The 27,350-nt window shown below is 46.2% G+C and overlaps 1 protein-coding gene across 23 annotated transcripts in view; it reads left to right on the top strand.

Moving 5' to 3' along the window:
- NEDD4L (NEDD4 like E3 ubiquitin protein ligase) overlaps positions 1-27,086 on the top strand; it is a gene marked incomplete at its 5' end in the record, with an annotated part of 340,566 nt that extends 313,480 nt beyond the window's left edge. For all 23 annotated transcript variants that reach the window (XM_082354964.1, XM_082354966.1, XM_082354972.1 and 20 more), the window contains 7 exons: positions 9,334-9,407; positions 11,570-11,630; positions 13,145-13,204; positions 14,695-14,802; positions 16,590-16,686; positions 17,470-17,542; positions 22,142-27,086. In XM_082354964.1, coding sequence (XP_082211090.1) covers positions 9,334-9,407; positions 11,570-11,630; positions 13,145-13,204; positions 14,695-14,802; positions 16,590-16,686; positions 17,470-17,542; positions 22,142-22,244 — 576 coding nt within the window. In that variant the 3' untranslated portion in view covers positions 22,245-27,086. The remainder of the gene's footprint in view (positions 1-9,333; positions 9,408-11,569; positions 11,631-13,144; positions 13,205-14,694; positions 14,803-16,589; positions 16,687-17,469; positions 17,543-22,141) is intronic.
- Positions 27,087-27,350: the final 264 nt, after the last annotated feature.

Genomic DNA, 27,350 nt, shown 5'->3' with positions numbered 1-27,350 from the left:
TTCAGGCGCCAGGGATGAGAGAGACCTTGTGATTAATGGAAATGATCAACGAGTCCATTAGGAATCTCATTTTGCCCTCCCCATCCTTTTTCGCCCCATCCTGTGTTTCATGCCCCCAAACCTTCACAGACCGATGGACACTGCTGTCCTTGTGGGAGTCCTGTCGTGGGGTGGAGGAGGGAAATCTCTTCTGCACCACCCCCAAAGCTGTCGCCTCCAGGTTAGCGGTGGCCCCCCCGCCCAGGACTGAACGTAAATGGGTTCTGGCCCTTGTCTGCTTCCCTCCTCCACTGCTCCCTCCCCTGAAGCCCCTGCAAGTCACCCCCACTTCATCCCTTCTCCCCCCTCCCCACCCGACTCCGCTGCTCTCCTTCCACCTCCCCTAAGCCCTGCTGCTTCTGCTGGCCCCGCGACGCCGATGCTCCCCTGCCCACTTCTTTTCTCGTCCTGCCTCGCTCGCTGGGCGGCCTCACCCAGCCCAGCTGCAGCTCTGCGCGGCTCACCGCCAGCCTCTCACCTGCAGCCCCCACCCTTCCTCTAGCGTCCAGATTCCCCCTGGTTCGGCTTCCTCCTGAGCCGTGTCTCCTGAAAGACCCACAGGTCCCCGAACTGAAAAAGCCACTTCCTCCTCCCGACCCCCCATCTCCGCTCCGGTCTAACCAGTGCCCTCACCCTCCCCTCCGGCCTGAAACTGGAGTCCCCTTGGAATCTCCCCTCTCCCTCCGTGTCCAGCTGGTCACTGCGTCCTCTAGCCCCAGCCTCCTCATCGCTTCCCTTGTCTGCACCCTTCCCTTGTTGAGGCTCTGCCGGTCCCTTGGCTGTGTCGTGTAGCAGTCTCCCTGGTCCCTGCATCGCCCCTCGCTCCAGTCCGTTCTCTGATGCCTCCACACGTATGCTCCGGATGTAGTGGTTCTGAAAAGCAAACCTGGACCTGCAACTCTTCTGCTCGACGCAGATTCTTCACTGGCCAGCCCGTGCCCTTCAGTGTGACTTAAAACCTTTCCTGCACGGCTTAGGACCCCTCGCTGCCCACCTTACCTACACCTCCTTCCTCTCACCTTCACAGCCATGGGGTGCCTGCCTCGGTGTCCCCCAGGACACCCCGTGCCCTGTCACTGGCTGCGTGGCGCCCTCTCCTTGCCGACCCATCCTCCTCTCCCCCACCATAACGCTCTGTCCTCTAGCCATCCCCGGCCTGCTGCCTCCTGTGAGCCCCCGAGGTCTCCTTGGTTTCTCCAGTGCCCGGTGTGTAGCGATGGCTGCTAAATGCTTAGTGAGCAAAGGAATGAATCATGCCGACCTAGGTTTTTTTTAATGTTATAAGTAATGGAAGCTCCAAGTGTGAGACAACAAAATAATTGGAATTGCAATGACTTTTTTTTAAGCTGGACCTATTTAAAGGTCTTAACTGCCAATTTTCAAAGGATAACACATGGCTAATCATCCTGGAACTATGTCTTCTTTGCATTTTTAACGCATGTAGGGAGGAGTAGAGATAAAGAACCAAGGAAGATTTAAAATCAGTCTTGGGTGTCAAATGCAAAAAAAAAAGGTCTCTTTATATTATATCCACTTGTAGAAATCCCTATGACTAACTTAACACAGTTCAGAAGACATTAGTGATGCCAAAGTTAGAAGCAGACTAAACCTTCCTTAGTTACAGTTAAATGTAACTATTTCCACCTAATAAGTACAAACCAAACAAGATGTTTGCATTTTTAAGTAGACTTCTAATAGATTCTGATGGTCGTTATAGCTCACGTCAATGGTTCATTAAAAACAATTCTTAAACCTCCTCATTTAATGTGGGTTTTTCTGACTTTGGATTGAATCAGGTAGAGTAATGCAGTAATCAAAACAGACTCATGAGATGAGTAAGATAATGATTAGGTGCCCTATTTGTGAAATTACTGGCTTTCCTTTTTAGAGAGTGAAACCTGATTAGCAAGGAACTAGCATATCTATTTTGTGTTCTGGGGAGAAATGTAGAGTGAATTAAGCAGGCACACATTGATCTCATCTCCCATATCCAGTCCATCACCAGGCCCTGTTCATTTTGACTCCCGACTATTCTTCAGTTCTCTCTGTTCTCCTTGTCTGTCCCACCAACAATACCCAAGCCTAAGCTACCATCTTCTCTCGTAGATTCCTAACTGGTTTTTTATATCCACCTTGGCCTCCTACAATGGCAGAGTGGTCTTTTCAGAATGTGAAATGATCATTTCATTCCTCTGCTAAAAAACATGCAGAGATTTCCCACTTTATCACTGTCAAGATAAAGACCCAAATCCTTAATTTGCCTCATGAAGTCCTGTGTGGCTGGGCCCTGCCTGTTCATCTCCAGGTGCATTTTGCATCAGTGCTGCCCCTCATGCTTTCTGGGTCTGGTCCTACGAGACTTCTTGCACACACCAAGCTCCTTCTTGCCTCAGGACCTTTGCACATGCCATTCCTCCAGTTGGGAACACACTCCCATCCTCAGTTCAGACAAAGCTAGCTCTGACCCAGGACCACAGTACTTCAGAGTGTCTTTCGTGTCTCCCTATGGCAGGTACCATAAGTGGCTTTGCATTTATTTGTATGGTTATGTGTTTAGTGTCTCTCTCTCCCAGCAGACTCAGTCCCGGTGATGGCTGCCCTGGGTCTGCCTTTTGCTCCCCATTGTGCACTCACCACCTGGCAGTGCCTGGTACAGGGTAGACACTCAAAATAGAGTTGTTGAACCAAAAACGTGGACATCAGCAAGAGGCCTGTGCAGGCCTCCCCCTCCCCCGGCCCTCTGCAAAACTGCTGACTGTGCATTGCCATTTTCTAACCCAAGAGGAAGCCCACGCCTCCTTGTGCAAAAAGATAAAGTCATTTCTTCACTAGAGTGAAGTTACCACAGAAGTGAGGTGTGCGTGCAGTCGGCCTTCCTTAGTGCTTTAGGCTCTCTTTTTCTCATCCCATGATTAGAAATACCAGACCATGAAGTTTGGCGGTAGCTGTCACTTCATGTAATGAAATTGCAGCTGTTGCCATTTTTTTCCAGTCTGCTTCCTTTCTGGTTGGTGAGAATCTGCAGCTGCTGGTTTCTGGGGCCTACTAACAATGTTTCCGATGAACAAATTTCAATATTTGAACAATCGTCATATGCCAACCAGAAAGAATCAACCATACACTCATGTACACCCCTGCACACACGTGCCCCACCAAGAGGAGACATCCTTTTAGAGCTGTGCCAAGCAGAAGTTCTTGACTGCAGGGCCAGCAGAGCAGCACCTGATTTGGTTGCTTTGAAGAGGCACTAGCAGTGTGGACTTCTAAGAAGCTGTGCAGTGGGGAGGGGAAGAGAATGGGCAGCAGCCTATAGGAAAATTGTTTGGGACCCGGCCTGAGTTGGGTGAAGGCGCACATTCTCAACTGGGGAGACGACACCCCTAGGGGGCAAAAACTAGACAACTTTTTGTCTTGGAGGACAAAAAGTCTCAGCCATTACAATGGCTCGTGGTCCTCCAAGGGGGCCGCAGAACGTAACACAGGTGTACCATGGGTCTCTTTGGTAAGATTGCGTGGGAGGGAAGGGGCAATTGGGGGGCGGTCTGAAAAGGCTCCTGGGGGGTAATTAATGGGGAAAAAGGCTGAGGAGCACTGGGTTGGGGAGAGGGAATAAGGGAAGAGGCAGAAACTGGATGTAGGAAGGAGAGAGAGGTGAGAGGCAGAGCGAGGTCGTGGCTGGAGCTGGACGGAACCAGACCAAGACCCCAGTGAGGAGGTAGTTCCTCAAAGACCAGGTCAAGGAAGTGGGCAGGTGGCAGCTGCGGGAAACATGAAGGTAGAAAGGTGGGCCGGCCGCTGGGAGAGGCTGGGGAGGATGAGGACGGCGCCCAAGAACACGATGAGAAGCAGTCAAGCCTTCCTCTGCCTGGGTCCAGGATGCCCGATTTGACCTAGACAGTTTCTCGGTGGACTCCTCAGACATTTGTCGTAAAGCATCTGAGGAAGATCGGGGAGACGTGTGTGAATCTGAAGTTGTCCCTTGCCACAGAAGAGGGGTCCAGTTCTGCACGAGCTGCACCCCAGAGGTTCCTCTGATCTTTGTGGTCTTTACGAAGAAGAGAGAGGAGTTCATACTTGGGCCAGGAGACTTCAAGAAAGAGCACTTTTTTCCTACGAGCACTTATTAATCCCCTTCTGTGTGCCAGGCACTGTGTTAGTGTCTTCACGTTGGGTCCTTGAGGAAGGAGTTCAGACACAAGACGACAACTATATTTAAAAAGTGGAATTTGGGACTTCCCTTGTAGCGCAGTGGTTAAGAATCCGCCTGCCAGTGCAAGGGACACAGGTTCGATCCCTGGTCCAGGAAGATCCCACATGCCGCAGAGCAACTATGCCCGTGTGCCACAACTACTGAAGCCTGCGCACCTTAGAGCCCGTGCACCGCAACTATTGAGCCTGCACTCTAGGGCCTGCATGCCACAACTACTGAGCCCACATCCTGCAACTACTGAAGCCCGCACTCCTAGAGCCCGTGCTTCGCAACAAGAGAAGCCACTGCAATGAGAAGCCCACGCACCGCAACAAAGAGTAGCCCCCGCTCGCCGCAACTAGAGAAAGCCCGCGCACAGCAACGAAGACCCAACGCAGCCAAAAAAAATTTTAAAAGTGGAATTTGAACAGCAGCCCACAGGTGGTGTGTGAGGAGAGGGAGAATGGGGGTGGAACACCAGCGGAAGCCTGACTGAGAGACCCCTAGGGCTTGGGGAGGATTTACTCTAAGGGAGCAGCTTAGGGAGCAGGCCTGGAGACCCCCTTCCCTGCCTGCCGGGAGAAACCATGTGACCTACATGTGAGCCCCAACCAACCATGTGACCCACGGCTGCCCCAGCCGACAATTCCTTACTCAGCACAGAGAGTATGGTCCGGTCTTTTTTGTTTTTCAAAAACAGTTTTATTTATCTGATTGCAAAATATTAATCTTAGGAATAAAAATAAAGTCAGTACAGTAAACACATATTAAAGTCACTAATAGTTCCTACCACCTAGAGGAAAGTCACGAGTAAAATTTTGATTTGTGTCTTCCAGAATTATTCTCTGTAAACACACAAATAAGGTTTTATCTTTTTAACAGAAATGGAATTGTACAGTGTGTACAGTTTTAACTTAATATATCGTAGGTACCTTTCCATGTCAGTAAATACCATTTTAATGGCTACACCAAATTCCATTTCATAGACTGTACCTTTTTTAACCATGCCCTAATGGTCAGCATCTAGGCTATTTCAGTATTTCACTATGTAAACAGTACGATGAGTATAATCCTGGAATATACATTTTGTACACTTGACCAATTTCTTTCCCTTGGTATAAGTCCTAAAAGAGAAATTATTATGAAAAGGCATATGCACATTAAAATCTTGACTCCTGTTGCCAAATTATCTTTTCAAAAGGTTGAACCAGTTAGACCCTCACCACCAGCATTGATAAGAACTGTTTCTCTACACTCAGCAGTGCTGGCTGATTCTGCCATTTTTCATCACTAGGGGCTGCTTTTGGAGGCACCAGAAGTGTTTTTCTCCTTTCCCCTCCCCACCCTGTCTCGTCTATGGTTGACCCTCTCATTCAGTAGCTCTGGAAATTGCAGCTCCCAGAAAACATTCTATATAGTACAGCTGAACTGTACTGAAAGCCTCTCAATATCCAGAACCGGGCTTGGATTTATTAACTTGTCATTTGGTGTGGATCTGATAGAAAAATCTCATCATGGAAGGGAACAGCAAGACAATCTTTGAGGAATAAATGGGGGGAAAAAAGAAAAACTGTCTTATTAAAAAATACTACAAAAGTGTAAATGAATACTGCCTACAGACCCACAAATAATCGACTACAAAAGTGTAAATGAATACTGCCTACAGACCTCCAAATAATTGTCAAAGGACTAAAGATGTTTTACTATAAGAGACCTCCCATCCCACTCCCTAAGCGAACTGTTTAATATCTTCAAAAAAGTGCCGTGACCTGCACAGGACAGGAGCAGGTCACCACGGGGGGCAACTGGATGGAATGGAAGACAGCAGCCGGAAGGGGGCACCCGGCGGGAAGGAAGGATTTGAAGAAGAATAAAAATACAGTAGCAATTAAAGTCCGTACTGCATTTGCAAATATTTTCTCCCATTCTGAGGGTTGTCTTTTTGTCTTGTTTATGGTTTCCTTTGCTGTGCAAAAGCTTTTAAGTTTCATTAGGTCCCATTTGTTTATGTTTGTTTTTATTTTCATTACTCTAGGAGGTGGGTCAAAAAAGATCTTGCTGTGATTTATGTCAAAGAGTGTTTTTCCTATGTTTTCCTCTAAGAGTTTTATAGTGCCCCATCTTACATTTAAGTCTTTAATCAATTTTGAGTATATTTTTGTGTATGGTGTTAGGGAGTGTTCTAATTTCATTCTTTTCCATGTAGCTGTCCAGTTTTCCCAGCACCACTTATTGAAGAGGCTGTCTTTTCTCCATTGTATATTCTCGCCTCCTGACCATATGTGCGTGGGTTGATCTGTGGGCTTTCTATGCTGTTCCATTGATCTATATTTCTGTTTTTGTGCCAGTACCATGCTGTCTTGATTACTGTAGCTTTGTAGTATAGTCTGAAGTCAGGGAACCTGATTCCTCCAGCTCCGTTTTTCTTTCTCAAGGTTGCTTTGGCTATTCGGGGTCTTTTGTGTTTCCATACAAATTGTGAAAATTTTTGTTCTAGTTCTGTGAAAAATGCCATTGGTAGTTTGATAGGGATTCCATTGGATCTGTAGATTGCTTTGGATAGTATAGTCATTTTCACAATGTTGATTCTTCCAATCCAAGAACATGGTATATCTCTCCCTTTGTATCGTCTTTCTTTCATCAGTGTCTTATAGTTTTCTGCATACAGGTCTTTTGTCTCCTTAGGTAGGTTTATCCCTAAGTATTTTATTCTTTTTGTTGCAGTGGTAAATGGGAGTATTTCCTTAATTTCTCTTTCAGATTTTTTGTCGTTAGTGTATAGGAACGCAAGAGATTTCTGTGCATTAATTTTGTATCCTGCTACTTTACCAGATTCATTGATTAGCTCTAGTAGTTTTCTGGTGGCATCTTTAGGATTCTCTATGTATAGTATCATGTCATCTGCAAACAGTGACAGTTTTATGTCTTTTCTGATTTGAATTTCTTTTATTTCTTTTTCTTCTCTGATTGCTGTGGCTGAAACTTGCAAAACTATGTTGAATAATAGTGGTGAGAGTGGGCAACCTTGTCTTGCTCCTGATCTTAGAGGAAATGGGTTCAGTTTTTCACCATTGAGAACGATGTTGCCGGTGGGTTTGTCATCTATGGCCTTTATTATGTTGAGGTAGGTTCCCTCCATGCCTACTTCCTGGCATATACCCTGAGAAAACCGTAGTTCAAAAAGAGTCATGTACCACAATGTTCATTGCAGCACTATTTACAATAGCCAGGACATGGAAGCAACCTAAGTATCCATTGACAGATGAATGGATAAAGAAGATACGACACATATATACAATGGAATATTACTCAGCCATAAAAAGAAATGAAAGTGAGTTATTTGTAGTGAGGTGGATGGACCTAGAGTCTGTCATACAGAGTGAAGTAGGTCAGAAAGAGAAAAACAAATATCATATGCTAACACATATATATGGAATCTAAAAAAAAAAAAAATGGTTCTAAAGAACCTAGGGGCAGGACAGGAATAAAGACGCAGACATAGAGAATGGACTTGAGGATATGGGGAGGGGGAAGGGTAAGCTGGGACGAAGTGAGAGAGTAGCGTTGACATATATACACTACCAAATGTAAAATAGATAGCTAGTGGGAAGCAGCTGCATAGCACAGGGAGATCAGCTTGGTGCTTCATGACTACCTAGAGGGGTGGGATAGGGAGGATGGGAGGGAGACGCAAGAGGGAGGGGATATGGAGATATATGTATACATACAGCTGATTTACTTTGTTGTACAGCAGAAACTAACACAACATTGTAAAGCAACTATACTCCAATAAAGATGTTAAAAAATAAAAAAGTAAAGTCCGTACTGCAGACAGTAAAACGTTGAATTGATGTTGTCGAAAGTGGAGCTCAGTCACGTGGGAGGGAAACGAGATCCCTTCCCGAATAACAAAAAAAAAGACAAGAAAATATGAAGGGCCGAGACAGAGGATCAGTGGGCTTTGATTGAAAAAGCTGTCTCCGTGTGAAAAGGAACAATAATCAAGTGCATCATCAGAGAAAACGTTTGGAGAGGAACAGGATCTGATATTCAGGCCAGAGAGGCCGTCTGTCCTGCGCGTGTGTGGCAGGGCTGGGGAGGGGTCCCTGAAAATGGACCTCTGCCAAAGCAGGAGATCTGTTGCAGATTTGAATCTGTATCCCTCGTGATGGATGCAGCCTGGATGCTTGCTCTGGAGAATGCTCTCCCTCAGGCTCGGCTCGGCCTCCTCTCAGATGTGGCTGGGTGGGTGCGGGAAAAAAGACCACAAGGAGTCCCACCAGAATACAAATGTGGTTACCTTTGAATTGGGGAGCTGTGAGTGGTATTTTTTTCCTTTTTATTTCCCTGGAATTTCCATGAGAGTAAACATTTTACTTGTTAGATCAGTAGGCCTCTTCCTTCCCTTCCCTTCGCTTCTGCTACTTATTGCTTTATACACTTTGATGTTAAGCCAGGGCCGGCTCAGGGCAGAGGAGAAGGCTGTGCCTTGAGTTCAGCTGCTTTGCTCTTTTCACTCCTGGCTTGCTCTGAGGGAGGGGGCTTTCGGGGCCGATGAGCCAGGAGGTGGCGTCTGGATGCACATCAAAGCCTGGGGTTCTCAGGGGTGGCAGGTGAACCCATCCCTCAGCCTGACTTTCTCAGCATCTTTCTTTTTTTAAGTCCCTGTGTTTTGCTCCTTTGAAAGAAATTCCACATATCTTTTTTTTATGGCTATAAAATCTAATTTTCAGCAACAAATCTGGATCTCTGCAGTCTTGATGGATGTATCCTGTCTTTTCTGTTAAACATAATTAAATCTCTTAATAAGTCAATAGCAGATGGGAAAAGTGTTGTTCTCCATTGTTGCTAATGTATGAAGAATAATTAAAACTCATAAATAACCATAAAATAATTTGCCTTCAATGATAACATCTTTAAGTGTGTAGCATCTTAACAATTTAGAAGCCTCATTAGACATTCTCTTGGACACAGAGCCCATTTGCTGGGAACGAGTGCTGAATAAATTTTACTTATCTTCCTTTTATAATAAGACGTTATTACTCAGTGATAATATGCAAAATAACTTCATGATGGTGATCGTTGTTTTATCTTTGTAATTACAGACATATCAAGTGGATCTGAAGCCCAATGGGTCAGAAATAATGGTAACAAATGAAAACAAAAGGGAATACATTGAGTACGTACACACATACTTACAGCCTTTTCTTTTATTAAATTGAACAGCATGTTTGGTTGCCGTCTTTTGCCAGAACAATTCGTGCAGATTATGGACACACTTTTAACAGTATGAGTTCTTTTCTGGCTTGGCCTAATAGGAAGCTGAATTATGGGATGCAAAGTTTGACTTGTGTCCTGACTTCATGTTGCTGCCATACAGAGGAGCAGTGGGAGGAGAGAAAGGGGCCACTATTGAGTAACTTGGCAAATTCTCTGGGAGCCTGTGGGCATCTCGTCTAAAATTGAGAATTACAACAGTGGACCAGTGTCAACAGCCAGTTGGGGTAAAATTGGGAACAACCGAAGAGAACATATTCCATCTGTCTCCTGACTTCTTTTCCATAATGAAAATGTAGGAGAAGAGTTAAAATGGATATGGAGAATTCAGCACATGCAAACATGAAGAATTGTTCCTGATGTTTGTAATTTTCTTAATCTCAGCGTCCTTTGGTGGGACAGAATGTTGAGTCCTTTGGAAATCTAGCTGTTAGGTAATCCTGGGAGTCTGTGCTGGGCAGAAGGTACAGTTGGGCAGCTTACATTTTCCTCTTTGGTATATACGTATGCTTCGAGCTCACAATTCTGGTATCTTCCAAGGATTGCCAGGTTGCCCTTGCTAGCCCTCGAACAGGGGCGAGGTCGGTGTTAACAGTGGTTGGCTCCCAGATCCTAGTTTCTGCTTGTCTAGTGAGTTACAGCCATGGCCTGAGCTCCTTGTTTGCATTCAGAACTCCATTTCAACAAGCTGCGTTCCGTCCTCTCTCATCACAGTCGATCACAGGACTTGAATTCAGAGAATTGGCTGAGGATCTTAGCATCCTTCCTTAGCATCTGCAAAAAAAAAAAAAAACACCTACTCTCCTTTCTAATTAGGAAGAATTGGAGAGTGCTGGCATCTCTACTTAGAGACCCTGACAAAGCATGGACTTCTCCACTTGCAAGTTGAAAGCTTGCTACGCTTAATCAAAAACTAGAAGTAGGAGACTACATTTCTTGCCTGTTCACCTTAATTGGCGCTTGTGCTGAACTTGGACAGTCTCAGCAAGCAGACGACGTCCTAACGGGCACTGTTGTCTTCATTCGGAAAGTGTAGACTTTGAATAGATTTTTAACAACACTCCACCCCAGGGTGACTGGGTTCGAAAGACTGAGTATTTGCACCTTGTGATACATGTTGTGCATCATTCTTTGCAGTTAATTCTTTTAGGTTTCAAATTGCGGGGCGCCTCCGCTAGCTTCACTGCAAGAAGGAGGATAGAAATCCCCGCCTGCTCCCTGCCACCTGTATCCTCTGGTGCAAGTAGGCTGTTGGGCTGGTGATGGCAGCACAGCCAGTAAAACCTGATATTCTGAGCAGTGAGTGGGCAGCAGGCTGGTCCTCGAGGGCCGTTGCCATGGTGCCACCTCGTAAGTGAGAGCCCTTTATGACAAGGTCCTTGTGCTATTTCACGACAGAATGCCTTAGGTGAAATCCAAAGTGGATTCGCCTGGCAGTAAATTCTGCTGTACACTAAATGTTGTCACAGGGAACGTGGTTTCAGTGGCTGTCTGTGACTCAAAGAGGTTTTACCATTAATCCTTCAAATGTTGGTATAAAAGTATTAGTGGTAAAATACTGATAAATTATATGTCATCCTTGAAAATCAGTACATTGAATACTAGAATGAAATATATGATAAAATACGTTGTACTGGGTATTCCCCTTAAAAATATGTACATGTTTGTACATAAATGTGGGTGTGTACATATGTGGGTTTGTGTGTGTGCACGCATTATGCCCATATACATATGTATTCAAACCCCATTTTCCCTTTTTCTCCAGACAGTCACATTTATAAAGCAGCTTTGATAAACGAAGGCTTGATCTGGGGGGAAAAAAAGAAATCAGTCTTTCTTTTGAAATCCTCAGTGAGATTTTAGGCTCCACATGTGCTCATTATTCTCGAAAGAATCAATGAATAAGCAGCATGTGCTGCAGCACTCTACCTCCCTCTCCTTGGCCACCGTCGGGCTTTTCTCCCTGCCCTGCTTAACGAGCAGCAGTCGCAGCTGGGGAGAAATAACTGAACACCAGTGATGAATGAGCAAGATGGTTAAGGGCTGTCCGTTTTCCTCCCACAGCCTAGTCATCCAGTGGAGATTTGTGAACAGGGTCCAAAAGCAAATGAACGCCTTCTTGGAGGTAAGTCGTGTTCACCGGGAGTCGTGCCTGTGCCTTTAGGTTGAAAGAGGACGGTTCTCCTCCTTGGGGGTCAGGGGGGCTGTTAGAAGCGATCACACACCCAGAGACAGGCATGGGTGTGGGACCCAGGGCAGGAACGTCAGGCCTGCACTGCTCACACCATCTCCAGTCTCCAGGGCAGGAGTGTTCAGCCACTGCACTGCCACCTTTTTGTTTGTTTTCTGTTGTTCAGTGTTTTCTGGCTTTGCTGCTCTTATTTTTTAATTTGCCTTAACTGTTTTTAAAGAGAAATCTTTACAGACTTGATCCAGAAGGGCAGGTTCCCCCACAGGGGCTAGAACCATCGTCCTGCAGTTTTTGGTGGTACCCGGGGAAGGCTGGGAGCATCTCTGCCTTTTGCTGCAGTGACAGGTTCTAAGAAATGCGAGGACTCGGGACAGTTTCCAGTCACGCCATCCCTCCGTGATAATGCCTTCCGCTTCATTGGTCGAACTTTTTTTTTTTTTTTTTTTAAATCCCCTGCCCTTTCCTCGTGGCTGTCTGAATAATTCCTCACCTTATTAAAGTGTGAACTGGTTCCTTCTCAGACGCAAGTATTTAATGTCAGTGATGCTCCCAGGCCCCTGAGGAGGGAAGCCCCTCGCAGAGAATAAGGGGGTTCCTCATTTTAAAAAACGGCTCCCTTTGACCCAAAGCGCAATTCCGTTTTAAATCCTGATAATGGGTATTAGTTACTTAAAGAGAACAAGCCCCAGCTGCACATCACAAGCTTCCGCTGAACCGATGCAGGGTTCTCGTTGGGCGATGCTCTCTTAAGTTCACCCCAGTTCAATTACCTGCTCATGGTGAATATAGCGCCAGCCCAGGCAGAACACTCAGAAAAATTCCAGGACTTAGGGTGAAACGTGTGAGTTAGAGGCGCTGGAGAACAGCAGGGTTCATACTGTATTTACACGAGAGACCTACCCGGCCCTGCCCCAGGTGATCACACTTTCAGAAACTGGCCACACGCGAGGCCCAGCGACACGGAGCGTCCGTCCTAGATCACTGCGCTAGTTAGTGGCGCCTAGCCTGGGAACCGGGGCAGGCTGTCCGTGCTCCCTGGCTCCTTTCCACCCATCACACCGCCTCCTCTCGTATTTCATCTCTGCCTTCAGCGCCTTATTTTCAAATGGTCCGCTTGCGCGTCTGTGGCCTGTGCCTTTGAGAACACCCTGACTCACAGCAATGTGTCATAAGTGGCTTTTGGAATCCGCCTGCCTGCAGCAAATCATATTTTTGTAACATTTCAAAAATTACTCAAGTACCTGGGTCTTCTGGAGTCTACTGCTTTTTAAATTTTTATTTTGTGACTATGCTGTTTTTATCTGAACTAAAATTACTGAATACTGTCATATAAATCATCAGTGAACAGTGTATTTTTCCTGGCTAACCAAAATAAGCTTGTTTATCCTGTAAAATTTGTCTCTTTCAAGGAAAAAGGTGTTGAGAGTGCTTTTCTTTTTTTCTTTCAGGGATTCACGGAACTGCTTCCTATTGATTTGATTAAAATTTTTGATGAAAATGAACTGGAGGTTTGTACTGTAAACATTTTGTGTAAAGCAGATTTTTTTTTTTAAAGTATCTCATTACTTCCCAACTTGGTATTTTAGTATTCTCTGATCCGTAATGTCCTAGCGAGTAAGCTTAGGTGAATTCTATGGCGGGTCTCTTAGGGGCTTGCTTCTTTGCCGATCAGGGACCAGGGCATAGCAGAAGTAGTCACCTGTAGCTTCCTTGCCCGGGAGAGGGCAGATCAGGGGCGCAGCAGACAGGGAGAGGCCCGCTGAGCTGCGTTCACAGCAGCCAGTTGGGGTGGCAGCACCCTGCTCCCAAGGTGGGGCTGGCTGAGGACCCCGGTCCTGCACGCACCCACCGTGGCAGCCGAATGGGGACTCGGCCAGGAGGTGAGCGTGAGCATCCCCGAGGGGCTGTAAAGCAGGGCTCTCCGTGAAATTGAAGTGGTCTGTGCTGCGGAGTGAAAGCGCGGCAGAGGCCAGAAGGCAGTCGCAGGAGGTGGTTTCATGTCAGCTTGTGCCAGCTCCTTTGTGTCGGTGTAGATGAGAACTCGGAATCTGAAAAGCAAAGGAGTCTCTCCGCCTTTATGTTGAGAGAAACAGAAGGAGGAAGGCTTTGTCTGTTGAGAGGCTATTGACAGGACTCTGGCCATTTGTCCAATGACGTGTCTTCCGTAGACTGGCTTTTGTTCTTTTACCTTAAAATGGAAACGTCCAGATAGATGACATCACAGACATCATGTAGAGGAAGCCCTTTGTTTGGCAGGTGGGGAGACTGAGGCAGGGAGAGGTTAATGACCTCACAGGGTCTCGTCACAGTCAGGCCTGTGAACCCGGTTTTCAGGCCTCTGGATTAGTTCTTTTTCCACTGTACGCTGGCGCCTCTGCGGGAATATCATTCATTTGTCCACAGGAAACCTGCCCTTCGGAGGGTTAGGTAATAAGAAAAGTGGACCCAAGACTGGTAAGTCAGAGGAGCAATTATAGCGCTAGGACAGGTCTGCAGCCGTGGGCCACCAGGCAGGCGAGGTGATTGCCCTCACCTGGCGCATCGGTCTGGGAAGATGAGCTCTTGCTGTCATAAAGCACTAATTCTATTGTGGGTGGGGAGGTATTTTCAACTGTTGAGACAGATAACCTCTCAGAAGAGGAAACAGCCAGAGTAATGAAAGAGCAGACATAAATGGAGCATACGAAAATCCATGAGCACCGAGCTGAGGTTCGAGGGGCGGGGAAGGTGATTGATTGGGACTTCTAATTTCCAGTATGAAACGTGGTGGCCTGTACAAGCTTTAGAGTCGGGTCCCTCTCTTTACCTCTCAGTCTCTGATCTGCAGGGGCAGGTAGGATGTGGAACACGTATTCCCCTTCATTTGTTTTTATGGGTCGCTGGCTTATCTTGCTTTGCACGTGACGTGATGCTGGCACTGAGAAAAGGCCTTTCCTCCGGTGTACTTCTTCGGCTTTCACAATGTGCCCTGTTTCCCTCTGGTCCCTCTCCCTCCCAGTTGCTGATGTGCGGCCTTGGCGACGTGGATGTGAACGACTGGCGACAGCATTCTATTTACAAGAACGGCTACTGCCCGAACCACCCCGTGATTCAGTGGTTCTGGAAGGTAAGGCCAGAGGCCGGGTCCTGTGCTGCCTTCCTGCGGCCTTGCTGCTGGATTTGGGGTCGTGTTGGTACCTGGCCTCCTGGGGGAGAGAAGAGGCCCGCCGAGCCAGAAGCAGCCCTCACCGCTGCTTTTCTGTAACTGTGGTGGCTGGCTGTCTTGAACAGGCTACACTGTCTTCCTCGACCACCTATTAAAGTGCTTTTGTTTGAGGAAACCATTGAGTAGGATGATCCTGCAAGGCTTCAAGAATTGGAACTAGGCTTCCCTGGTGGCGCAGTGGTTAAGAATCCACCTGCTAATGCAGGGGCCACGGGTTCGATCCCTGGTCCGGGAAGATCCCACATGCTATGAATCCTAGAAAAAAGCCCACGCGCAGCAACGAAGACCCAATGCAAGCATAAATAAATTAATTAATTAAAAAAAAAAAAATTGGAACTAGTCCTCCAGAGTGTGAATAAGAATGGGAGGCTTCTCAGGGCAAAAGCATGCTTTGGGGCTGACTTTTCCAAGATGCCATGTTGGTTTAAAGAACCATTTTCCCAACTTTTTTTGTTAATTCCAACAAACATTTTGATCTTTACATCTTTCAATCAAAGATGCAAATGAAATCTGATTGACTCTCTAAAGACCAGTGTTTACATCCTGTTCATCGTAGAAGAGAAGTGAAATAGTAACGAGCGGGTCCAAAGGAGGACAGTAAACTGAAAGAACAATTACAGGGGGAAAAGTGCTGATTATTTACTTACAGAAATAAGAAATCGTTGACCTTGTCTTAATTTCTAAATATCTATTGTTAATAATATTTCAAGTGCAGCAGAGAAACAGAGAGAAAAGGAAGAAAGCAGAATCTTCAAATCCTAAAATCTTAGTCCAACTTTCGCTCAGCCTTGATTTTGTATATATTTTTTTTAATATCAGTTCAAGTAACTTTACCAGTGAAGCCAACTCGATTCTTAGAATAATTCAGATATGTAAGATACACAGATTATTTCAGAAGCCTAGCCTGGCCTCTGTTTTTCTTTCTTTTTCTAAAATGTTGTCTTTAGAGAATTTAGCTACAGTCAAATATCCTGCCTCATAACCTGGGTTCCCCCTCTCAAACTGTGTGTATTTCTAACTGGCTCAGGGGGACCAGCAAGCCTCACATACAGAAACATGAGCTCAGTGCCATCAATGAGTGTGCTTTTTTTTTTTTTTTTTTAATTTATTTTTGGCTGCGTTGGGTCTTCTTTGCTGTGCAGGGCTTTTCTCTAGCTGCAGCGAACAGGGGCTCCTCTTCGTTGCGGTGCGTGGGCTTCTCATTGCGATGGCTTCTCTTGTTGTGGAGCACGGGCTCTAGGCGCGCGGGCTTCAGTAGTTGTGGCACGCGGGCTTCAGCATTTGTGGTTCGCGGGCTCCAGAGCGCAGGCTCAGTAGTTGTGACACATGGGCTTAGTTGCTCCGCGGCATGTGGGATCTTCCCGGACCAGGGATTGAACCCGTGTCCCCTGCATTAGCAGGCAGATTCTTAACCACTGTGCCACCAGGGAAGTCCCAAGTGTGCTTTTTTTTAACCACTTATTTTGACCAGTTGGCAGAAGAAGAAAGAGACATTGTGATCACTCGGTCTGAGGTTGCAGAGGCCAGTATTGTGATGGCCATAAAAAAAAATTTTTTTAAAAAGTTTGCAGAGTCAACTGTCTAGGTCTCCCACTGCACTATAAATAAGATGAAGTTTTGCCCGTCTGCACTGCAGCAGACGTGCCTCGTGTTACATGAGCGTAATGACCTTCTGCCTCCGTTCGTAGGCTGTGCTGCTGATGGACGCTGAAAAGCGTATCCGGTTACTCCAGTTTGTCACAGGGACGTCCCGAGTCCCTATGAATGGATTTGCCGAACTTTACGGTGAGCAGGGTACCATTAGACTTCATCCTCCCACCGTGAGTCTCTACCCAGGCATCTGCTGTGGCCCCAGAAGACTCTGCCTTCCGGGCTTCTGGCCATGTGGGTTTCGCCTGGACCCAACAGACATACATCATGGAAAGAGATGGGGCAGCGTGCTGTCACCTCAGCTGTCTGTGCAGTTACCTGTATATAAAAGCAGGGGGTTGTTTTTGATTTTTGTTTTTATACAGAGAGCCATAAGGTTGGTCTTCTCTTTTTTCTTTCTCTTTTGTTTTGTTTTTTGGTATGTCTTCAAAAAACAACTAGATTTTGCAGAATCCTCCATGTGGTTGTAAACTGAACCTTGAAAGCACTCCTCCCCTCCACGAGGCAGAATTCTTCAGGGCTTACTATAGATGAAAAAATCACTCTCTGCTCTACATATTAAAGGTCATCACGTTTCAGTTTTTCCCCCAGAAGTAGTTTGAAATTTAAACTTCCAGGGTTGGGTTGCAAGGCCGTGGTTGTCTGCACATCGTTACGTTATTGTGTCGGCTCTGTTCAGCTTGGTGCGATTCCATTCTGATGGCGACACAGAGTCTGTGTCCTGAGGTCGTGCAGACCCTTTGCGTCCCCCGTTGTTAAATACTGACTGTGACGTCACAGCCACAGAGGGTGTCCCAAGGCTCACCCCCAGGCCCGCCCTGCCCACCCCTCCCTTTCCTTCAGCCCCTCCTTCGTCTTGTTCTACTGCCTTGAGCACTCTTAGCATTTCTTTTTCTTCCTTTTTTTTTTTTTTCCTAGGTTCCAATGGTCCTCAGCTGTTTACAATAGAGCAATGGGGAAGTCCTGAAAAACTGCCCAGAGCTCACACATGGTGAGTGACGGAAAACCACACAGTTGTTGACAGACAGTATTTTAAAACACTTAGCTGAGTGTGATGCTGGACTACAGGCTAGAGTGCTACTTTCCCTGACCATTCAGCGTTTAGAGTATGAACTGTCAGTGATACAGGTGAAAATATAGATCGTGCAGTGATGCTGATGAAATTAAGCCACCCAAGATTTGAATGGGCCCGGTCTTTTTGATATGTGAAGGGTTAAATCCCCCTTCCTGCTTCCTGTGGGGAGTTCCTCCTCCAAACCCCATCCTTCCGTAATTATTCTGGAAAGCGGAGCTTTCACTGTATATTCTCCCTATGTGGATACGACCGCTCCCAGCCTCTGAACAGATTGAGTTTTTACCCCAACCTTAAATGGTTTAGAACCATGGATGAAATTCCCTTTGGCAACAGGTTTTTAAAAGGCCTTCCATGGCCATCCAGAACCCATAAGTCTTTGAGATTTAGCAACGTGCGTGTGGCCAGAGGAGTGTCAGAGGTCCGACCAAGGACCCCTGCTCAGGGAGGCACGTGTGGGGCATGGCTGCGCTCAGAAGGCCTCTGGGTGCAGGGCCGGAAGGAGGCCTTCCTGGAGGGGAACCCCAAGGAGTTTCGTGAAACCCAGCACAGAGGCGACCTCAGGAGCTCTCAGGGAGCTCCTGCCACTCCGGCTCCCGCGTCCCCGGGGTTGGTCACCCCACAGGATTGGATTTCTTGCTCTTAGGAAGCAGGTGGACGGGGAGCCCTGTGGATGGTCAGCACCCAGCATCCTCCTTTCCCACGGGAACTGGGGCTGCCGGAGCCTCTGGGCCATCCTGTTGCTGCCCGGCGCAGCTAGGAGAGAGGTCTCATCAAGGTGCTTTTGTGGAAAGTGGGCTGTGAAAAGCCTTTTGCTTCGACTCCCTCGCCTCGCCGGAAAGCACGTTTTTGCCCATTTATACCATTCGTAGGACTCTGAGCGGGGTGGATGTGGTCCCTGCCCGTTGGCACCGGGAGAGCAGGCTGACTCGCGCTGAAACTGGCCGATCGCCAGAGCAGCCGGTCTCCCTTGATCCTCTGCCTTTATTCTTGGGGGTAGGATGTTTTGGCCGTGGAGCTTTTATTCCAAACGATCTCAGGCAGGCGTCGCTTTCTGGGCTCAGTAGCCTTCATCTGAAAGGTAGCCAGCACTGAACCGAGCCCCAGCAGTGGCGGGATGGGGGGGCAGAGCTCCCAAACTCAGCTGGAGGAAGAGCTGCGTCCCTGGGCGTGGCTGTCCTGTGTGGGTCAGACCCTTAACCTTGATGGCAGCCTGAAGTACACGGTTAGCGTTCCTGTGGGCTCTTGGGAAGCTTCCTCGTGACCCCGTAGCTCACAGGCTCCCAAATCCTGTGATTTGAACTCGGGTCTGCCAGCATTCCAGTCTGCACCCTGACCACTTCGGTTAAGCTACTGCCTCAGTGGTACGGTTCACTTTCTTTCCAGACTCTTCAAAGAGAAACGAGTAATTGAGTGTCCCTCCCATGACCCTCTGTGGCCCTATAGACAGGTACCTTGCTGTCGCATTCTTCTCCTGTTTCGGAGTTCACGTGCTGAGCCACCACTAAAATACGGTGCTGCCCAGATAAGACCCTGAACTCAGCGGTTCTCAACCTTGGCTACACATTGGAACCACCAAGAAAGCATTAAAAAAAAAATAACTGGTGCCAGGGTGCCACTTCTGGAGATTTTGACCTAGTTGGTCTGGTGTGTGATCTGGGCCGTGGGATTTCCAGAGCTGCCCAGGTGGGTGGTGGGTTGGTGAGGAGAGCTAGGGTTTAGAATCGTTGGTCTTCCTTAGGAAGGACAGAGGTCTACACACAGGAGGGAAGCAACCCCGCCGGCTCTGACCAAAGCCTCGCTGCTTCTCCGTGTCACAGGATTAAAGCATTCAAAGAGTTTTTTCAGTGATGCTCTCCCCAGACGAAGAGGAGAGCGCTAGTTCTACTGAAGCCACACTGGCTGGTGGGGTGGGACTTACTCTGCTTTCTCTGCTGTGGCTTTCCTTCCATCCAGCCCCGGCTCCCGCTGTAATGTAAGAAACAGGCGCTTTGCTGACTGCTTCACAGCGACAGCCGTATGTATATGTGGCTACGTAAAACCTAGCCACATGTATGTTTAATCTCTTCCATGTTTTATGAAAATATAAAATACACAGTTAAGCTTCAAAATTAAAACCTGATTTACTAGGAGAGCGAGGGCTGGTGGAGCTGGTTCTCTCTGAGCTTTCATGAAACTCTCAGATGTAATTGCTGAGTGTCCTAACACCAAAGGGCTTCATTCCTCTGTTCTGTCGAAGGTCACTGCTGGGATATTTAAAATTCCACTTTACTAAGAATCACAGACCCACCTAAAAATAATCTCCTTTGGCCCACACATCTTCCACACGACGAGGCTGAAGCCACTGAGGGTAATGAGGTCACACAGCTAGTTGGTGGCAGGCCAGCCCTGTCTCCTGACGTCAGAAGTAACGGTAACACTTATTAAGCACTACTGTGTCCCAGGCGTCATCCTAAGCACTTCGTGTATATTAACCCGTATCACCGTCACAACGACGCTAAAAGGTGGGTCATGTTACTGCCCTCTTCTTACAGAGGAAGAAACTGAGGCACAGAGCGCTAATGTAATTCCAAACCTCAGCTCTTGACATTCCCCTGTTTGCCTCTCTCTCCATTACTCCAGTATTTCTCAAACTTGAATAATGTATGGACCTTTTTTAAAGAGGAAAAATGGCCACAGATCTTGAAACCCCACAGGGATTGCAGGCCCTGGACTGTGAAATACCAACTTAAAATCAAGACGACCGCCACCTCTTCTTTTAAGTGTAGCCTGCAGAAGTGGAATTCTGTCTCTATCACTGGTGAAATGATGTTTGAAATCATTATCATGATGAAAACCAAACATTGGAAACGTCTTTTAGACTTACTCCGTCAGGACTCCTGGGTTCCTGAGGCCTCTGGTTTGAGAAGCACACTGTTCTGCTCTGCTGTGTCTTTTGATGTTTGGTGACTATGAAAAAAAAATCTCAGAGCTCAGTGTGTCTTATTAAATACTTTAGGGGTTGTTAAAGGGCCCACCACGGACGTGTGTCTGTTTCTTATTGCTGCTGATAATCATTAGCTTTTAAAACATAAGAAGTTGTTCTGCTCGCGCTTGGAAACCTATGTCAGTGCCAGGAGGGAGCAGTTTTAAATGCTGAGGCAGCAGAAGCAGATCTGGGCTTTGGAGCCAGCCTGGGGCTGAATCCTGGCTCTACCGCTTACTGTGTGACCTTGGGCAAGTTACCCAACCTCTCTGTGCCTCGAATTCCTCCTCTATAAATAGGGGTGAGGCAGTACCTACCTTACAGGCTGGTTGCTAGGATTCACTGAGGTGATAGATGAAAAGTCCTTAATGGTTCTGGCACGGGGCAAATGCTCCACACATGTTAGCTCTTACTAAAGCATCACGAACGAAGGCACGTGTGTACATGTGTGTGCGCGTGTGGCCATCGTCATGACAGGTGCCCGCCAGCAGCCCACCTGCACGGGCACCAGTTCTGTGTCTGGGGCTCTAGCTCCTCATGCCCAGTGGGGGCCGGCGGTGAATGGTGTGTGAGTGATGGCAATGGCCGCTGGCTTTGGGGCTTGCTGTGTGCCAGACCCCCTTTATACGTTCTGATCTGACCCTCCCAGCACTCTGCAGCAGTCTCTCCATTTCACAGAAGAGCAGACAGATTTAGGGACGGAGGTGACTTGTCTGAGGTCACACAGCTGGCAGGTGGCAGAGACAGACTTTGAACTCAGTCCCATGGACAAGTACAATCCTTTGCTCACAGAGGTCTGGAGACCTCACTGTCACCGAGGTGACTTGTAACACCCCTGCCAAAGCCTCAAGGTATGTAGGGGCTTTTTATAAATGAGGCTTTTCACTCCACGTGTTGACGACTTGCCTGACTTTGGTTAGAGGATAGCTCAGTGTTGGGGTCCCAGAGCTGCAGGCAGCCTGGGTTCTGGTCTCGCATCTGCGGTGCTATCAGGGGTGAGACCTGGGGCATATTGACCCACCGCTGGGCTCCGGGACCCACATCTGCAGAATTGAGAAAACATAACGTGCCTCACAGGGCTGCGCTAAAAACAAAGCGGTGTGCTACGTGGAGAAGCACTGGGGCTTCCTAAAATAGTGTCGAATGAAGGAGAGCGTTAAAAACAGATGCAGCCTCAGTTCATCCTGCTGCGGAAGTTCTTTGTGTTTCAAGGGTTTTGACATCTCTGTGTGTATGTCAGTTACCTTGCCTGTCTTGTCTCCCTTCCTGGCAGGGTTTTCCAGGATCCACATTTGGTCCCAGTAGAGAGGTTTCATGGACGATTAGAAAATTCTTTTCTCTTCCCCCGTAGGTTAATAGAGCATGTTTGGTGTGGCCAGTGTCATCGCTGGAATTTACTTTTTGATAATCAGCAATATTTTTGCTAGTTGAGACTTTTACATCCTCTTGCTGGAACACCAAGTGCCCCCTTAGCCAAATCTAGGAAGTGCTGGGGTAACTAAAGGGCAGTGATGATGGCTTTTTACCTATGCTTTCTTGTTAACTTCCTGCAGCTTTAATCGCCTTGACTTACCTCCATATGAAACCTTTGAAGATTTACGAGAGAAGCTTCTCATGGCTGTGGAAAATGCCCAAGGATTCGAGGGGGTGGATTAAGCGCCCCCTGCCTCGGGAGGGTTGTTCTTCATGCAAGTCTTGCTTGCACTTTTGCATTCGCCTAACAGACTCTGCAGAGACGCTGGCAGAGAGCAGCGCACGGCGCGGGCTCCTGGAGCAGAGGCTTCGCCCGCGACTTGCCCACGCGCCAACATGGGAACCCAGTCCCAGGTCGCGTTCCTGCATTTTCCACCACAAATTACCAACTGGTTGATGTGTATACTAATTACATTTTAGGAGGACTTATTCTATTTATGTTGTGCCTCTGTAGGCCAAGCCCTTAATAAATATTTTACATACTTTATAATGACAGCGAATGGAATTAATCACTCTACAGGTATAGTATTACAACTCATGTTTACTTTTTAAAATGATTTAGACCGATTTGCAGATTTTATTTCACTACAATTAAAGATGTCTCATGTACTTGGAAAAGTGAGCATATTATTTTTTTTGTATTTGAATTTCACGCCAGGTTTAATGTCGGTGACATTTTTATTTTTAAAGTACTTGGACAGCCCCACGCCCTACCTGATTAGCATTGGAAGAATGACTTTTGTCCAAAAGCCTTCTACAGACAAATACTTGGAGAGAATTTAAACCATAACATTAGGCATCATGACGATTTTTTCCATGCTCAGAATGAAAACAAACTGGATAATTACGTTTTTTGTACAAATTTAGCATAATAGCTGCAGGCTGAGAGAATTGTAATATAGCATGACAAAATTTGTGTTGACTTGAAGGAATCACACCATTATTCCTTAGAAGTAATTACGTGTGCTAGAACACATTTGAGGCAGGGTTGGACTATCATTTCTCGTAAGAGAAGTTACTTAACCCTTCCTGCTGCTGTACAGTCCTCCTTCTGTCATATCTTCCTCTTTGCTGTTCTCAGTAGAGACACTTGAATGAAACTTGGCACTGCGCAATTTGAAACTGTGGGAACCAGGCCTGTGCAGTCTCCTGTTTGTACACGTTTGCTGACGGTAGCTAAATAACCAACTTTTGTTCTAACCACGCCAATTCTGAAGGCACTTTATGTACGACATGGAGGTCATATCTGGTTTCTGGTTTTTTTTTTTGTCATGAGCATTGACTGTGATGCTGATTTCTTCCCTCTGCACACACCTTTCCGGTGCAATATCTATCAATTGTGAATCTGGCTGCTGGTGTATAAAACCTGGCTGTAAAGCTGAGCCTACAGACCTGTCCTCACCAATCTTTTTGTGATTTCTATGCCACTGCAAAGATTAATAGACAGCTAATCTAACCGGGTTTTGTTCCCAGTGACATGTTGCATGCTTCCATACCGTGTACTGCCCAAGTTGTGTCCGCTGTGTGCTGGATTAAAAGTGCGAGAGAAGACTTGATTTGATCCCCTGACGTCCGGCTCTTCAGCTGGTCCTGGCGGGGATGGAGGGTTCTGTGGGATTCGATTCTTGGCCGCTTGTGAGTCCTTGCTGCAGAATTTCTGTCATGTTTTGAGAGAACGCCTGAGGCAGGGCGGGAGTCCAGCAATCCTGCTGTCCTTCTTAACCTGTGTTGTCCTAGACCCGTGGTGGCAGTCAGGGGACACTAGCCATCTCACCTCCTGCCAGTTGTAGGTAAGACAATGAAATCGTGGTTTCAGGGCCTCCGTTTAGGATCTTTTGGCGTTAGAAACTCAATGTACCCCGGCTCTGGGCGGCTTGTGGGAAGCCACGAATGTCTGTGCTTGTAAAGGAGTTTTCTGAAGGGGTGCAGAGGCCTAGGTGTCTAAAAGAAGGTGGATTTCTACAGAGCTGAGGATTGTTCCCTTTTCATATTGATTTTTCAAAATCCAGTAGTGATCAGAAAACCTAGATATTGAGTAATTAGAAAAAACAATATTGTTCATTATTTTTACCTATTGGTGGGATTTTTTTCCCATCACTCAGTGTAACAGATGTCTCAGCGGCAAACCTCCCCCTTCTTGTAGCCCCTCAAGTCCAGACTCGGCTTTCTTTTTATGACTTATGCCAAAGCCTGGGAGAGCAGTATGCTTCGATGGGTTCTGAGAGTGAGTGTGTAATTATAGGCGGAGAAATCCAACGATTCTTGTCTAAGAACTGGGATTCTTCCGTCTTTTTGTAAACTGTATATTCCAAAAAATCAGAATATTCACTAAATGCAAATTAGGCAAAGTATTGAAAATAAGAAAGAAAACCCATCCTGAGATAATTTCTGTGCCAAGAACAGATAAGAATTACCGAAATAGACCCCCATGAATACTTGAAAGGCAGTAACTGTGAATGACAATTCAGCTCATCTATCCCTTAATATCTGATTTCAGTGACAGCTCAAAAGTGCTGGGTCTAGAGTTTGTTTGGGGGTTTTGGTTTTCTTTTTTTTTAATCCAAATAACGTTCCCTAGTTCTCATCAGTTCTCAGTGTCTCACTCTTTGTCTAAAATAGTCACCTGTCTTGTTTTCTCTCCATCCTGATGACCACTTTCCATCACCTTGATGACGTAATCACAGAAGGCAGTAAGGAGAATGCACTGCGTGTGGAGTAGGCTGCCGGGTGGTCCCTTGGGGCTCTGCTCCGGTCAGCAGGCCTGGGGGAGGACGGCAGGACGGCGGTGTCACCTCATCTAGTTGTCCTTAGCAGTGACGCCACTCCGCAGTCCAGGGTCTCTTAGAGCCTCTGTTTTCTTAGAAATTAACCTGAATCTAGCTTCTTCAGTTCCCTGAAAAAGAGTTGTTATGGGCCATCTTGCCTTGAGGTTAAGAAGTAAGTGCCAGAGTTTACATATTGCATGTTGAATGTCTTTTAAACATCAGTTATCACAGCCACCTGTAAAAAGTCCTGGGTATTTCTATTTCTGACTCTTGTCAGCCTAAAGATGAATTTGGAAAGTCCACCCCGTGGGATTAGCTTCAGATAGTGTGCTGCTTTTCTACCTGCTGCCTCTGGAACAGGAAACAATGAGGCATTTGTCTCAGTGCTCTTTCTTTTTTCCTGAAGTACTTGCCATTATTTACCAAAGGCCCATTGGTAGCTAACATCAAATACTCCCTAAGGTCAGATGACAGATGCTTAAAGCAACCTGACATGGATTTTTCCTCCCACATAAGGATGCAGTGACAGATTCTGAGAGAAATGGTTTGCAAAATATTTGAACCACTTCCTACATCTCACATTGTTAAATAGAACAATTAGATTTGCTGCATATGAACTTTGCTTTTCAAGAGAGCCAATTTGGAACTGGCAAGATCACACAGCAGTGGTACATGTTGTCTAACAGTTACTAATTGTTCCACACGTGACTCAAGTATTTTCCTAGGTCTTGTATCTCATCTCTGAAATTACAGAATCTATGAAGAGAGTCTGGGTTAATCAATTCTCAAGCCCCTACCCAGGCCCTGTGCTAGCGCTCCTCTTTGTTTGCTCTTTCCTCCTCACCCTGACTCTGCACCCCTGTACTGACTCTGGTGTCATTTTCTGCCTTGCCAGTAGGGGGCACTGCTGTGCAGGGTAATTGCCTGGCCTGCTCCCTTCCTGACCCCCAGGAGGTCCCGCACTACCTCCGTCTTATTCAGACTTCAGGGTACATCTTGATAAGTCAAGTCGAAACTGCCAATTTTAGGGCTGAGATGTGTTTTTTTAAAAATCCTTATAGACTCCACTTTGTACTTTAGATTTTAAAACTGGGAAGAAAATGTGACATACTTTGGACCACTTTTTTTAATTTATCGAAGCCTTAATGAACAGTGTATATACATTTGCCTACACACACACCCCGACCCCAGAGTGTTTTCAGTGCGTCGGAGACAAAGCTGTAGCATTAGGACGTGAGCTGGTATGTTTCATAGGAAAGGAGAGCTTTCTGTTGGTATGGAATTTTCCAAGAAAACCTCTCATTAGACCGCTCCCCTTCATCAAAGGTGTTAGGTGCAGAGCAACGCATGTTTAAGATGCATGTCTTTTTGTTGGTTGGTTTTGTGTTTGTATGAGTAACGATAGAATATATCAAAATTGGCGACAGACCTCTGTGTACTACCTTCTCAACCTGTATCAGTGCATTGTAAGCCTTCTCATGACCATGACCCTGTGTCCACAGACATCTGTGCTCCTATATAAACCAGTTTGCCCCTCTTTCTCAGACTAATTTCACCTAGATTGTCACAGTTTCCTTCATGTTAACTTTGCATATCTTTGTGCTTCCTTCACTACTATGTATGTAATATATATACGTACATATGCTGTCCAAATATATCTTTACATGTTTGTATAGCATTTTTACACCTACCTTGAGGAATCTGGTTTCGAAAGGGAGTGAGAGTTTAGTCCCTTCTACAGTTTTCTCCAAGCTGTGTCCTGAGAATTCTGACCCTCAGAGCCTGAGAGCACCCCAGGAAGATGATGATATAATATGCCGTCATCTCTTAACTCAAACGAAACATGAAAAAACAGTGACTTTTAAGGTGAAAAAAAGTTTCAAGCATTCCAAATGAATTCTCAATGTTTCATAACTTTTTGTTATAAACCCACCTCCTGATATAAAGCCAAGTACCATTTGATACAGTGATTAAAAACCAAACAACTTGGAAATTTTTTAAAAGACAACGTATGGATAAATGCTCATTTTCACAATCAGAATAGCTGTAAAATACGGTTGAATTTGATACAGACAGAAAACGTTTAGTTGAAGGACAAATCCTTTTTGCTTTTCGTTTTTCTTGAGAGATCTAAAGAGAAATTGTGGATTGTTTTCCTGACAGCAAAAGAGTAATGTGACAAAATGAAGTCGTTGTAAAGAAGTGATGCAACTTGTCAAATATTTAATAAAGAATTATGGAAGCTGGAACTTTTTCTACATCAAGTATTACGGGTTGTCTGATTTAAAGCTTCTTTGTGAGTGCATCGCCTTAATTGTCTCAGGGAGGTTATTTAAATGTCTGCAGATTTATAGATAGTATGTTCACTCCCTTAATCTCCCTAGAAGTTCCACATCTTTAAAAACATCATTAAAGGCTGCCCAGGACACATGGCTTGAGCTTAATGGGATGCACCTCTATTCTTATCCATCTGTCTTTTTATTAAATTTGAGAATTAATGACTTGATGGATTACCCAAGTGGTA

The sequence above is a fragment of the Balaenoptera borealis genome (genome assembly GCF_965194805.1).
Source record: "Balaenoptera borealis genome assembly, chromosome: 14".
NCBI classification, from domain to species: Eukaryota; Metazoa; Chordata; class Mammalia; order Artiodactyla; family Balaenopteridae; genus Balaenoptera; species Balaenoptera borealis.
Note: the sequence above shows the minus strand (reverse complement) of the source record. Positions and strands in the feature narration are given on the sequence as shown.